This window comes from Harpegnathos saltator, unplaced genomic scaffold (genome assembly GCF_003227715.2).
Source record: "Harpegnathos saltator strain DR-91 unplaced genomic scaffold, Hsal_v8.6 scaffold174, whole genome shotgun sequence".
NCBI lineage: Eukaryota > Metazoa > Arthropoda > Insecta > Hymenoptera > Formicidae > Harpegnathos > Harpegnathos saltator.
In genome coordinates this window covers 1169582-1184365 of record NW_020229955.1, presented here as the reverse complement: position 1 = coordinate 1184365, position 14784 = coordinate 1169582, and the positions used below count along the sequence as shown (strand labels likewise).

The 14784-nt window shown below is 51.8% G+C and overlaps 2 protein-coding genes across 3 annotated transcripts in view; both read right to left on the bottom strand.

Annotated features, from left to right (window-relative positions):
- The window catches only part of qsm (Zona pelucida superfamily protein qsm), a 31218-nt gene extending 30026 nt beyond the window's left edge, over window positions 1-1192 (bottom strand). Inside the window, exon 1 of the mRNA XM_011151817.3 lies at window positions 373-1192. Within this exon, the coding sequence (XP_011150119.1) occupies window positions 373-445 (73 nt within the window). The 5' untranslated portion in view covers window positions 446-1192. The remainder of the gene's footprint in view (window positions 1-372) is intronic.
- A 2745-nt stretch (window positions 1193-3937) lies between these two features.
- On the bottom strand, window positions 3938-14305 carry conv (insulin like growth factor binding protein acid labile subunit convoluted). 2 transcript variants are annotated; one of them, XM_019844400.2, is made up of 12 exons: window positions 13855-14305; window positions 9687-9944; window positions 9176-9463; window positions 8632-8869; window positions 8287-8533; window positions 7931-8185; window positions 7472-7788; window positions 7085-7382; window positions 6544-7024; window positions 6146-6409; window positions 5430-5658; window positions 3938-4768 (listed from the first exon to the last, which is right to left on the bottom strand). In XM_019844400.2, the coding sequence occupies exons 2-12, from the start codon at window positions 9934-9936 to the stop codon at window positions 4432-4434; spliced, it is 3204 nt and encodes a 1067-aa protein (XP_019699959.1). In that variant the 5' UTR covers window positions 9937-9944; window positions 13855-14305; the 3' UTR covers window positions 3938-4431. The 2 variants fall into 2 exon arrangements, with proteins under 2 accessions (XP_019699959.1, XP_011150118.1); XM_011151816.3 differs by having other exon boundaries at window positions 3939-4768; window positions 9687-9949.
- Between the last annotated feature and the right edge of the window lie 479 nt (window positions 14306-14784).

Sequence of the window (14784 nt, the reverse complement as noted above, 5' to 3'; positions counted from 1 at the left end):
TGGTTACGACGGCGCTTTAACCGCAGCTGGCGATACAATGAGAATACCGGAGAACAAAAAGTGTGTCGCTTTCGTCGCGGCGACGGCGCGCAGAGTCCACGCGAATGTTCGTCCAACGCGGTGCCGTCAACGCCGAGAATAGACAGGCACCGTCTCCGCGCCCATCGACAAAATCACCTTCGAAAAATCACCTCGATGGAAAGGTGGGTGGGGGGGGGGGGGCGGGGAGCGCTGCGCTCTCTTCGGCGCTGTCCCGACTTTCCCCTGTGTGCGCGAACTCTCGTCATTATTTATAAATACACACGGAAGCCCGAGCGAGAGGCGCGGATAGGATTGACGATCGCGATTATTGCGCTTAGATATATCGCTCACCGTTGGCGCGTGCGAGACCGACGATGCATATCCAGCACAGGGCCAGTCTCCAGAAACGGTCGGCCATGTCCATTCCCCGGCTAATTACGAAACGGCCGTTCGCTGGTGCGACTCTCGCGCGGTCCCTCGAGGACAGACAAGGTTTCCCTCGAGGGAAAAGGAGGTATGAGAGGGGGACGGGTAGGTAGGTAGGTAGGTAGGTAGGTAGGTAGGTAGGTAAAAGGAGGTAGAGACGGGAGGAGAGGAAGAACGGACGGGCCGGACTTTTCGTATTATCCGCCAGGCACTCTCATTTAGTCGGGCGCGCTCGTCCTCTTCGCGGGAAAGCGACTGACTCTCTCTCTCTGTCTCTCTCTCTCTCTCTTCGGTCACTCGTCACTCTCTCTCTCTCTCTCTCTCTCGCCTCTTGTCCGCCGCGACGCTGAGGGAAAACCCGCGAGGCCTCGCGCGCGCAGGACTTCGCGTCGCCAATGTAATTCGGTAGGACCGAGTACGACCGAGAGAGCGAGCCTCGATGGAGAGAACGCGCGAGAACGATGTTCTCCGTGCGAGCACGCGAGAGACACTGACGGCCGCAGAGAGTGGCGGGAGAGTTTGAACCGCCAGCAGACCCAGTCCTCAGCATCGGCCAATGGCGTAGACGCGGACCAGAGAGCTCGGCGAGAGAGCTCGTGTGTAACATTAAACAAACGGCGAAATCGTGCGAATCGACGCGAATCGGCACTGCCAGCCGACTCGAGCAGCTCGATCGAGATTCAGATACGGAGGAAGATAAGGGATACCGCTTCCGATGATCATCTCAGCGATAGCGTCCTCGCGAGGACACTCTCTCTCTCTCTCTCTCTCTCGCGGACAATTCACATATTGGTCCGCTACTTGGTCGCTCAAGGAGGACAAATAGTCGAAACTGACAGCTCTCCTCATTTTATCGCGAATTGGAACGCGACATTTGGCAGTGACTTGCCAAGCCAGCCGAGCTGAATCGCGAGTCGCGAAAGTCAACATTTGCCACGTCGCGAAGGCACCGGCACGGCGCGGCGCGCCGGGCGCCTCCCGACGCCATTGTCATCGAGAAACAAAAGACACACGGATGAGAAAGTGGAGGCCGCTGTGCAAACCGAGATTGCAATGCTAGGGTCCCGCGCGCGTGTGTGTGCGTGCGTGCGTGCGTGCGTGTGTGTGTGTGTGTGCGCGCGTGCGCGTGCGTGTGTGTGTGTGTGCGTGCGTGTGCACGCGCGCGCGTGTGTACGTGCGCTTATCTGGTAACTGGAATAAGCTCGCGGGGCGGAATAATTGCGAGAAGGCGCGCAGCGCGAGTCTCGCGCTAATTGATTTATAGGCCGACGGATAGGCAGCGGGGCAGATTCGGAGAGTCTAGGTGTTCCTAGACGATTGCATCGTCCTAGCATCTTGCAAGTCGCCGGATCGACGCGACCCGCATCCCGCAAGTTTTCGGCCCGCGGACGCAGTCCCGGTGTGCACCGCGCGATGACTCAAGAGCCGATCCGGCAGAAGAACCTTTTCCCAGACTCGTTCTCCGTCCCTCTTCTTTTTCTTTCTTCCCTTGCCCCTCACCCCCACCTCCTCACCCACACCGCCTTCGCTCTTTCTCTCAGCTTATTTTTTTTTTCTTCCTTTCCTTTTATTTTCGAGGTCTGGGCACAAGGCGGTGTTTTATTAACGTGGGCGTGCGGAGGCAACGGCACCTCTCGCGCCATGGGCCTTACATGGATGTACCGTGAGTCACTGCCCAAAGCGGCGGTGTACGTATGTAAATGTATTCTGCTTACTTTATTCATGCGTCCGCGCGCGGAACGTGACGACCGGTCCCGTAAATATCAAAAGCGACGTTAAATGCGCAACGACGGCGACGGCGGCGGCGAGGTGGATCGAGATCGATCGACAAGCACGACCGGATAAGAGCAAAGGACGATGATCGAGTGACACGAGGTCACGGAGAGCAGCCACGTGAATTTTTCCAAGCACCGTGAGAGTGCAAACGGCCCGCAAGGACTCGCAAATGTATTTGTCTCTCCAGCGACTGGCCGCGCGCGACTAGAGTCAACAATGCCGACGCTCGGCGCTCGAATTGTCGACACGCGCGACGACAGACAAGTGTAAATTTGCCCGGGCCCACGAGGGCCCTGGCGAGGCCCGGGCAAGCGGATGTCTCTGCCTCGCGGGCACATCTTCGGCAGCGGTGCCGTCGTCGTGGCACTGTTTTCAGACACCCCCGTGCCCGCGCTCGTGAACGGTACTTCTTCTGCCAGCGCCATTATTGGGCTTCGGGTGAAAGTGTCCGGCGGGATATTTCGTAACCAGGCGTCGATATCACCGCGCATTGAAGTCTCCGTAACTCGTGGGCAGGCAACGGAGAGAGAGAGAGAGAGAGAGAGAGAGAGAGAGAGAGAGACGGAGAGACTGTAGCGAGTCTCGCGCGTCGCCGTCGAATCCGTAATTCCAGCTTTCGGTGATCGCCTCGCGATACTTATCGTGCGAAGCAAAACTAATACGGCGGATATGATTTTACGCTTGGCACGCAAATGTGCGGAGTTAATACGCGCGAAATCTGGAGGAACGATCGCTCATCGCTCGTTTCACCCGCTCACGTCAGCCACCAGGCGTCGTTCTCGCCGACGACCACGGGCGCTAATTAAACGTTAAAATGACGTTAATCCCGATCGAAGGGGCCAGAGGCCACGGAGCAGAACGGCCAGCCGTGTGTGTGCAGCCTCCATTGTTCTTTTCTCTCTCTCTCTCTCTCTCTCTGTCTCTCTCTCTCTCTCTCTCTCTCTCTCTCTCTCTCTCTCTCTCTCTCTCTCCCTCTCTCTCTCTCTCTCTCTCCCTCTCTCTCTCTCTCTCCCTCTCTCTCTCTCTCCCTCTCTCTTTTCTGGTACACCAACCGAAGCAATATTAATCAAGTGCGCCGTGCGTCGCATAATTTAAATTCCCGTTAATCCGCCGGACTCGGATCTTGCCACTCGCCGGCGTGTACGCGCGCGCGTGAGGGCATTGTCTCTTCCTCTGCCGGGTATCGTGGCCGCGCGGATAAGCGTGTGTGCGTGTGCGCCGGGATAACCGGTAATTGTCTATCGCGCGACGGCGTTAACGAAGTGCGGATAATTAACGAAACGAAACGGCGAAATGAAAAGCGCCGTCGTCGAATCGAGCGAGCGCAATCATCGCGTCGCCGATGACGCTAATAAATCCGCGACGGCATGCCCTTTTGCGGAAACAGCGGCTTCCATCGTTCCTCGCCCTCATTAGAGAGAAGACTCTCTCTCTCTCCTCCGCCCCCTTCCACCATCTGTCTCCCTGTTTTCTCTTCGCCAGAACGACGAGATGCACTTAATCGTGGATACTAATTACGCGGGCGTTCGCGGGATAATGAAATAATCTTACTACACACGAAGCCCGGGAGACCGTGGACTTCCTTGAGAACTTTTTTCAGCGCATGTCGCGAGCACTTTATTAGTCGTAGGCCGGCGAGGCCGCTGCACGGCGCGGTGGCGAATTAATCTCGTGGAATTAACCGCTCATTATCGGGGGCGATAACATCGCCTACTGATCGCCGACGATCCTCCCTACGCTCCCTCGATGATGGATCGTCGATAGAGATCTCGTTGCAGCGCGGCCATCAGGCGCGTTTTCGCAGCTACGTTTCTTCCAATGTTGAGTTCGTCGAGAGAAAAAAAGGTAAGAGTAATGAAGAGAGGAGCTTGTGTGTGTGGACGGGGTATGTATTTTACAAAAATAAATACACGACGTTCAACGTCTCTACGTTCAAACGGGCTGACCCGTCGTGACCTATGTACAACGCGCACGTCTCGGGGAATATATTAATTTACTTAACACAATTGTCGCTTTTCTCGCGCCTCAACGCGACCTGAAGCATGCGATACAATAGCGGAACGATCGGCGAAATTGATTAATCGGCTAGCGACACGCGAAGTGTCGCTGTTCTCCCTTCATCGTGCGTAACACATCCCACCTTCCGGACGTGGAATGACCCGCTGATGCGCTGCGAATGTTACTCTCGCGGCGAGCGCTAACGAAGTCTCATGTGAGAATGCAGAAGGAAGCGGCGGCCATCGCAAAGTACAGGCTCGCCGCGAGGCCGAGGGGCGAGCCGGAGCTGTGGTGATTCAGGATCTGACACTGCGAGTTCCGGAAGTGCTTGACGTTACCCTCGGAATCGCGCGCCAACACGCATAGCTCGTACTTTGTGCTCGACTCCTTGAGGTCGTGGATCTTGAAGGATCTCTCACTGTAGACGACGTCTTTCTCGACGGTGGACTTGCTGCTGCCGAACTCGCGGACCACCACGTAGAAGTCACCGATGTCCTCGCGCGTAGTCACGTACCACGTCGCCTTCCAGCTGTTGTCGTCGGTGTCGCTGAAGGGCAGAGAATCGTTATTTACGACTTTCGAAATCTTACTGAGAGGAAAAGTCCTTACACTGGGAAAGAAAATTTAGTATCTCTAACAAAACTGTTCAGTTGAGGCATTTTTCAATAGCAACCAAATATCTTGCTTTGTACAACAAAATATTTAGTTGTCCCAACTATAAATATACTTCTCTGCTTTGTTCTCTGGACCAAATGATTTTGTTCTTAGACTTTATATATAAAGATTAAGCATTTTAGTTATTTTGTCCGTAAAAATTACATAATAACGAAATATTATTTTACATAAACTAAAATAATGCCCAGTGGATACTATTTCGTCTTTCTCTGCACTAAAATTTAGATTTTCTATTATTATTATTATTGTTATTATTATTATTATTATATAAGAAAAAATTATAGTATTTTTAACAAAATTCATACAGTTAAAGCTCTTTGGTTGCTATAACAATAATATTACGTTATACGAACAAACCGTCAATCGATCAAGATATTTGCTTACAAGAACTGAACAGTTTTGTCGGGCATATTTTAAACAAATTATTTTGTTGTTCAGACAAAATTTTGGTTCACGCAACGATACATTTTTCCTAGTTCCTAGGTTTCCGTGCAAATAGCGAGATGAAATAGACCTGACTGAAAATCACGTACTATTCGATATCTCGATATTTCACGTCCGGTGTGATGTCCAGCTCGGGCTCCTCTTGGATATCTCTCTCCCCGCAGTTCATGAGATCCTCCGTGATCCTCGAGATGGGTTTGTCCGCGAGATAATTGGGACTGTCGCACATCACGTTCGACCACTCCGCCGGAAGCTGCGTTTGCGCGTTCAGCCACCTCTTCAGAGGCCGCGCGTGGCAATCGCAGTGCATCGGATTCCCTTCGAGAAAAGAATGTACTTGAGCATTGTGTGATGGAGTAGATCACTCAATTACATAAAAATTACATAATAACGAAATATTATTTTACACAAACTAAAATAATGCCCAGTGGATACTATTTCGTCTTTCTCTGCACTAAAATTTAGATTTTCTATTATTATTATTATTATTATTATTATATAAGAAAAAATTATAGTATTTTTAACAAAATTCATACAGTTAAAGCTCTTTGGTTGCTATAACAATAGTATTACGTTATACGAACAAACCGTCAATCAATCAAGATATTTGCTTACAAGAACTGAACAGTTTCGTCGGGCATATTTTAAACAAATTATTTTATACAATTCGATATAAATACAAACAGTATAATATAAACAGATATAATCCCGGGTAATGAGGTTTTCCTCGGTCAACGATCTAACTAAGCGCGTGTTCGTAGATCGCCCGTCGTTTGATTCCGACTGTTCAATTCCTCCGTATTACCGACGTATCTCAGCACCGTGCCGTTCTGAATGATCTTCATGTACTTCTCGTCGAACACGCTGATCTCGTTCTCCTCCAGATCGAGGACTTTGAGATTCGGTAACGGCAGGATCTTGTCGAGCGGCACGTAACTCAGGCGATTGTTGCTCAGGTGCAGGTCAGTCAAATTTGACGGCGGCAGAAAGACGTCTCGATCGGAGATGTCGCTTATGTCATTGTACGACAAATCCAGCGTCTGCAAAGCCGTTAAATTCCCGATTACATCTGGAAAAGGGAGGCAATGTTCTCTTTAAAGCTGCTGCCCAGCGATGAGAAGTGAGTTGTTGCGTTCTTTTATACCCGATTGAATATGGTGCTCGCTATTAAAAGCAACACCCTTTACTCCTCGTGTTACTCACATCTCCTGATCTCATTGATGTTATTGTGACTGAAATTCAAGTACTGAATCTTCTTGGCGCCGGCGATGAGATCGAAGGTGACCACCGGCATTGTGTTGTAAGACAGGTCAACCTCCTTCAACCTGTAAGGGATCCACGGATCGTTCGGCAGAGTCTTTCGCGTGATGAAGGAGATCTTGTTGTGGCTGAGGTTCAGCCTCTCCAGGGACAGACAGTCGTCGAGCAGACCGTGCGTCTTGTTGTCCAGTTTCTCCAGTTTGTTGTACGACAGGTCGAGAGTCCTCAACGACACCAAGCCCTGAAACGCTCCGTTCGGTATGTGGCTGATGTTGTTGTTTGTCAGGTTCAACGTCAGCAGCTGCAGCAGACCCTCGAACGCGCGGCTCGTCACGTTGTTGATTTTGTTGTTGGCCAAATTCAACTCGAACACTATCGGCAAGCGACCGAACGCGGCCTTCTCCAGTCTCGTCAAGTGGTTGTCCTGAAATATCGCGTGGTGATTGTCCAGTCTCTGGAAGATCATCCCACGTTCTCGTCTTACTTGCAGATAGAGATACTGCAGACTGCTGAGGCTGCTCAGCGCTTGCCAAGGTGGTCTCGTGATGTTGTTCGCTCGCAAGTCTAAGGTTCTCAGGGTCAGCAGGTTTTCGAAGCTACCCTCTTGCAGATTATCGGCCAGCCGGTTTCGCGACAAGTCCAGCGCGAGCAGCGCGTTCATCGTGGGCCACACGTCCGTGCTCGGGATTTCTTCCAGCAGGTTCTCCGAAAAATCCAATTGGCCCAACGAGATCGGCAACTGGAATATCTTGGTCAGCCGGTTGTCCCTCACGGTTAGACTCCTGCAATTGGATTTAGCGTTGATTATTGATTCATCGCGTTACACACCTCACGCATGGCGCACCTCTCAACGGACTGATTTCGCACGCACCTGCAACTGGCCAATCGAGTGAGACTACCGCGCGCGATGTCGTTCAACTGATTGTAGCTCATGTCCAGCTCGAGAAGCGTCGGTAGCGGCCCGAAGGTTGACGGTTTGATCTTCTCCAGAGAATTATGTGACAAATTGAGAAACCGTAGGCTGAAGAGCGTCTGGAACACGGCGTTGTGAATCTCGGACAGGTTGTTGTACGACAGGTCGATCGTGTGGAGCTCGTACAGTTTTGGAAAGGTCTGTCGCGGGACCGAATGTATCAGATTGTGCGACGCGTTCAGAACCTTCATGCCCGTCATATTGTGCAGCGGGATCTGTCGAAGAACAACGAGAGAGAGAGAGAGAGAGAGAGAGAGAGAAACTTGAAACGCCTATATATATATACGCGAATTATCACAGCGTCATTCGATTCGAGCATTGTCACCCGATATGTTCGCGCATGGAAAGCGCGCTCACCTGATTCAGAGATGTGAAAAGATTGTAACTCAGTTGCAACTCGGTGGCGTACGTCGCGCTGTCGAAGGAATACTTGGAGATATTTTCCAGCTTGTTGTAACTGAGATCCAACGACGTAATGTTCGCGCAATTCTCAAAGGCGCCCGGCTCGATTTTCGAGATCTCATTGTGAGAGAGATTCACCTTCGCCAGGTAGAGATCCTTGAACGCCAGTTTCTCCACGACCGTCACGAAATTCTCCGAGACGTCCAGGAGCTAATGACGAGATCAATCGATGGATCGTGTTACGATCCAAGAGAATAAGCGGGGAAAAGAGGAGTTACAGCGTTACAGGCAGATCTTTTTGAATGACGCACCTCGGCAAATTGCAACTGGTTGAACATCTGGAAGTCGACCTTCTTGATGAAATTTCGCGCGAGGTCGATGGTGCCGATTCTGGTAACGGAGCCGAAGGTTCCGCGTCCCACGTCGTTAATCTGGTTGTCGCTCAGATACAATCGTCTGAGGAAGCGCATGCCGCGGAAGGTGTTCGAGTCCAACTTCCTGATCTTGTTGTGGCTCAGGTTCAGTACCTTCAAGACGGAGTTTCGGGCGAAGGTTCCTCTAAAACGAAAAGTATCCTCAGATATCCATATATCCGCAATCGTCTCGATAGTAATCGGTATTTTCTTCCGTTTCTTTTATTCGAGTATATCGCCAACCTCTTCAGGTCGGCGATAGCGTTGTGCGACATGTTGCACCATCCCATCTTCGTGAGATCCGCCAGATGGGACGGGTCTAATTTGTCAATCGAATTGTGAGAGAGGTCCAAAAACTCGGTGTCTCTCAGGCCTTTGAACTGATTCCTCTTCAGGTCTTTTATTTTGTTGCCGTGCAAATCGAGCGTTTTGAGTTTCTTCAACGGCGTCAGTGCCTCAACAGGCAAAGAGGATAACGTGCCTGAAAGATATAACGGTCGGTCAGAGACTGCAGAGAATATCGATTGAAAATTTTGTAATATCTTTCGTAGCCTTATGAAAAAAACGGAAAATTCGATATACTTTTTACAATATCTTCTTCTCTTAATCCCGATGCTATCTTTGCACTGTGTAACTGTGCACTGAAACTAAGTGAAATCACGTCGCTCTCTCTCTCTCTCTCTCTCTCTCTCCTGACCGCCGGGATTACGGGCAGGCGGGATGAAACGGTATTTTTTGTCGGGGTATCTTTTTCTCGAACGCGATGTATCTCGAAACGGATGATTACCGTTGCTGATCTCCAATTTTTCCAGCTTGGCCGCCGCCGCGCTTTCACCGAAGCTATTGCCCGGCAAAGTAGATATCCGGTGGCCGGCGATGCTCAGCAGGCTGAGATTACCGAGGACCTGCAGTGCCTCGCGCGGGAATTTCTCCAGATTGCTGTTTATCACGTGCAGCTCCTGGAGGGTTCGGTTCACGCCGAGGAAGCTGTGCTCCTCGATCAGCCGGAGCGGCGTGTCGATCAACTTCAGCACCCGCACGTCCAGGGGATACAGGGCGGGTCCGTAAAATCGCACTGCGCATTTGCGAAAAGCGAGAAAGCACACACACACACACACACACAGTGAAGTAGAAAAAAAAGCGAAATTACTCGGCTCAGACTCGGACTATTTCGTCAGCTCCCACGAGAATGTAGCTCTCGCGCGCGCGTTTCTCTCCTTTGCATTTTTCATTCTTTTCCCATTAATTTTCCCTCCGTTTCTCCGACGACGACGAAAAAATCAAATCGCAAGACTCACCTATATTACACTTGTACAGAACCAGTTCCTCGATCGGCATGCCCTCGTTTCCCAGATTCACGAAGGCAAGGCTGAGACTGGCCAGATTCGTGTTCTCGCAGCGGACGTACAGACCCCTGTCGCTACCCCGTAGGCAAGTGCAGGGGTAGATGTAGATCGTGTCTTTGGGACACCTGAATCGCGGCCCCGGCGGCACGTAGCCACCCATGACGGACAGGGCTATGCCGAACAGCAACAGCGGCGATAACATTTCGACAGCTATTCTACGTCGGGAGGGGAAAGAGAAACTCGCTGAATTTCTGCCTTGACAAGCGCGAAAAATTGCACGCACCTTAATTATAATCTCACCAACGTAACGTGCGGTAATTGAAAGTGCTAACGAGCGAGACGCGCTGTAAATTCGACAAGGACCGTCAGAGGTTGGATTAGAAGATGCGTACGTACGACGGATATAATTTAGACTTTCCCTTGGCGGCGGAGCTGGTCGATCGACGAATTCGCTCGACGAATTCGTCGAGTCGAGTCGAGTCGAGCGCCAGCCTCGCGTTCGCATCGTGTTGTTGGACGGAGGGATTAATAACGATCTTTCCCTCGGCCGGCGGCTGAGATACAGGCCGGTAATTACATTTCGGATGAGCGCCTTGATTAGTCAGTCTGTGATGCAAGTGGCGCATCGGCGCGTCGTATCGTGCGAAATGTGAGAAAGTCTTCGTCCCGTGAACTCCCTCTACCCTAAACGCGTGCGCAATAGATCGATCCGCCGATTACCGAACGCGCATGCGCCTTGTGCGTGCCTGATCAATTCGGGATTTGATTCGAAACAATAGCGCGATGGCGATATCTCTCTCTCTCTCTCTCCTTCTTTTTCTCTCCTTCAGCAGCCGGGGTCGTCGTCGAACAGCCCTTCTCTCTCTCTCTCTCTCTTCTTCCTGCTCCGCCCAAGACCTCCCTGTATTTATCCACTTCCTCGGACCGCGTTCGAGCAAAGCGGGCGATTACGTCGTCGTTAAATTCGCGATCCGATCTCCGCCGCTTACTATCCCACGCGAATTTCCGAGATCCCGCGAGATCGGCCGAGGTGACTAACCGCCGCGATGATTATCGCGACAGCCCAAACGCGTCCTTGCTGGCGAGAGGAAGAGGCGCACCTTGCTCTTTTCGGGCCGGCCTTCCTCGCCGCGACCTACGCATCTACGCAGCGACGACGACGACGACGACGACGACGACGACGACGACGACGACCACGCGAGAAATCAAGATTTCGCGAACGACGCAGCCAGCCTCGTTCCGCCATCCCCGGCCGCATAATTAATTCGCTCGCTGCCGTGCCGGAGCAGGAACGGTATCTCTCACGCGATCCCCCCGGGAGGAAGAAAGCGCGCGATTTTACACGGCACTTATTTCGTTACGTCGCAAATTACCGACTACCGTAGGGACAGCTCGCGCGGGAGCCTCGAGTGAATTGTAAGTCGCGAGCGCGCGCCCGTCGAACGACTTTGGCCGGCGTTGCAACCGTTGCGGAATTGCGAAAAAGCGGCGCGTTTGTCCATACGGAAACGTAATCGCGCAATTCGTCGTCGACCGATCCCCGTTCTCCTCGTCGTGTTCGCCGCCGCCGCCGCGTGGACGATGGGCCAGCTGCGTAACCGTGCATGAAACTCCGATAGAAAATTAACGGTTGGCGCCGAGCGACGCTGCTCTCGGCGTTGCAAACCGACTGATTTTCTTTTTCTCTCTACCTTTCCTTTTCTCTCTCTGTTTCTTCTTTCCTTCTCGAAAAACACTCGTTCGTGCGCGCCTGGCAAACGCGTTGGCGTCTTCGCGCGTAACGACCGACCCGCTTACGCGGACACGCGGAGATCATCATCCGTCGTTTAAATACGGATGACACGGTGAGTGGGTGGATTCGAAGAGCACCCCCGTTTGGCCTTGAAACGGCATATTTTATCGCCGTCTCGTTAATCGATCGAATTTATTCTCCGCGCCTCGACTCGTGGCCTCGATCGCGATTGCTCTTTCTTTCTAATCGGCTCGATGCATATTTATGCCTTCCCCGAAGAGAAGATTTTCGCGCGCGATAACGTCGCGATAATTAACGATTGCGCAGCGGTGCGCGGAGGGCTGTCAACTTGCAATTTCGATGTAACGACAACGGGGCAACGGAGTCCGCTAATCGGGCGCCACCGCCGCCGTGGCGGAGCCTCCCGCAATTGACGGGCGACGTGCAATTAAAGCGATCGTGGGACCCACTGATCTGAGAAATAGAGAATGCCGTGGCTTATTACACGGCCCTAGCAGAACCTAGCGAGCGAGGTAGGTAAAAAGAAAGGCACGGTGATCCAGTTTTGTGCGCGAGGTTGACGCAACGCGCCTTCGCGATATAATAATTTGCCGATGAGCACAGAGGCGCTCTATCCGCGACATATCTCTCTCGTGCTGGCCGTGCTTCGCACGAGGACTCGCCGATTGTTATCAGCGTCGCCGCGGATGCTTTCATCTCGAGCGCGAATCATACATTTTACATGCGGAATTACGCGCGGCAGCTGGAAAAGTCTGTCTCCGCTCATCTCCGAACCTGAGAGCGATGAGCTGATAATGTCGGCGAGCAAAACGATACGCCGGGAAAATAATACGCGCGCGCCTTTCACTTATTTCACGTCGAAATGTCTCTCTCTCTCTCTCTCTCTCTCTCTCTCGCTCTCTCTCGCTCTCTCTCTCTCCCTCCCTGCCTCTCTCGCTCCCTCCGTAACACCAAGGAAATAACCACTGGACCGAATCACGCTGGTTTCTCGTGACTCTAAACTCGTATCGGAGCCGGGAACAAAAATGCGTGCGTATGTATGTACGCCGCTGACGTAACGCACCGGTGGTGGTACTCGGGATATTTATCACACATGTGGACGGGTGTCTCGCGTACCTGGATGGCGACTTGATCGAGCGACCTTTACTTGCCACTTGTCGGCGCGTAAATACTTGTACGAGCACTCGGCGAGCGACGATTAACGAAGGGGGTTATAGAGGCTTCAGAAGAAGACGCGAGAAGACGAGCGCGACTTCCGCCGCTCGCGAGCGGCAAGAACGAGTCGGGGGAAAAAGAACTCGCGCCACGGTCTACTTTCCGAGTATCTATCAATTAGAGCTATTGTTATGGCGTGGCGAGGGCAACGGGCTTGCTTACGTAAAAACGCAACGACTACCTAATACGAGAAGGGATATCGTATTATCCGGCATCGTATATTACCGGTTAAGTACTAAAATTAAATTCCATTACAGCGGCCACTCTCGTAGAACCACGGAGAGAGAGAGAGAGACAGAGAGAGAGAGAGAGAGTGAGAGAGAGAGAGAGTGAGAGAGAGAGAGAGAGAGGGAGAGGGAGAGGAAGAGAGAGAGAGAGAGAGGCAGTGAGATGCGCTTTTCCATGCACCTCTTCGACATGGCGGACTGAGGATATCTTCGTTTCACCGGTCGTCCTTGCGGAAACCAGGTCGTACGGACATCCTCTGCCCGCATTCTTCCTTCTGGTCTAATCGTCTTCTATTCGCGACGCGACACGTTTTCTTAGCGTGGGATCTGGCGCCTCGTTTCTCGGCCTCGGTGGGAACGGCGCGAGCGGATCTCGTACGTGGAGAGATTCACACTCGCAACGCGTTTTCATCAGCGTTTCTACAGCGTAACGTGTAAACCATTTCGCGGAATGTCGCGAGATCGGCAGCTGAAAAGTCGATCGAGATGATGTGAAAGAAATTCCAATCTCAGCAGCAGCAGAGGAGTAGACGCGAGTGCGAGTGATTCGGTCTCGCAGAAAGTTCGGAAAATTGCAAGGATTCGTGACGAATAGCGGAAAGGAAAACCGAGGAGCGCACTCGGAGCTGACTCGACGACGAGCCAGCTGCAGCATCGACGACAGTTGTGTCGAGCGACAGACGTAGAGACACAATGTTGTCTGTGCGCGCGTTAAGGCCAGGCGTTCAGGCCGACGACAAGCCGAGATGATGACGCATCTGACACGCACGTGGACACTCTCGCAGCCGAGAGTGGCTCGCCGAGAGAGCTCGCGTCGCACCGTTTTGAATTTGAGGATGTCACGCAAAACTAATGAGCCTCTCCGCGCACAATGACTCACTGCATGCAAAGAGCGCTTCACGTGCGAAAGCGTTCGCGTTCATACCTGTGTTGTTGCTCCGACGTCAGATGATGGATGTTAGACGCGTCCACAGAGGAGGAGCAGCATCTCCCACGAGCGTTTGTCGAGCGATTTTAACGTGTCACGTGCGAGAAAGCCTGCCGCTCTACTCTCACGGAGATGATATACTCGCGGTATCTCGTGTCTCGTACTTTGAGCGAAAATTCTCAAAGCGCCAAGTCAAACAAGCCGTCGTCGCGAGTCTTCGTCAAGGATGCGATGGTATCCTCGAGGTTACATGTTCGCCAGGACGAGCGGCTCGTCCTTTTCTTCTTTCTTTCTTTCTTTCTTTCTTTCTTTCTTTCTTTCTTTCTTTCTCTTTTTCTCCCTTCGCAACGTACAGCGAACAGGCGAAAAGAACGCAGGAGAAGAGCGGATTAACGAGCACACGAGTGTTTCGCCGCGCGTGTCTTCAGGACATTCTGCATGGTGGTTCCTGGGAGAAGCTGCCGTGAAAACTGAGCCGAGGCTCGGAGGCAAAGAGAAAGGCAGCCTCAGAAGTGAGTAAGTAAGGCCTCCCTCATTGGCAGTTGATACGCGCTGTCCTTTCGCGGACATCCTACCTTTTGCCACCGAGTCGCCATCGCGCGCGGCCAGCGCGCGCTTTGATAAAACGCGATCGCACCTTCAAAGTCACGGTGGATTGGTCACATTGGCGACCTTGTTAAAGCTCCCGGATAAACGTGCAAATAGACGGCGTGAAAAGCGTGTAGCAAAATTGTTTGCCTTGAAAGAAGTGAATGTTTATAGAAACAATTTCACGTACACTGAGCAAAGATTGTATTAAAATTAAACAAATATTTGCTCGAACTTGTACGACTGTGAATATATTTATTTAAATTAAACAATTATTTTCTAAAATTCAAGAAAAAAGTTTACATTCAGAGAACCTCTGTATTTCATTGTGAAAATTAG

Coding starts and splice junctions, on each gene's coding strand:
- conv (XM_019844400.2), bottom strand. CDS start 9,936: ATGTTATCGCCGCTGTTGCTGTTCGGCATAGCCCTGTCCGTCATGGGT. Junction 6,410..6,543: donor CATCAATGAGATCAGGAGAT/GTGAGTAACACG, acceptor TCCCTTTTCCAG/ATGTAATCGGGAATTTAACG. Junction 4,769..5,429: donor AAATATCGAGATATCGAATA/GTACGTGATTTT, acceptor TCTGCCCTTCAG/CGACACCGACGACAACAGCT.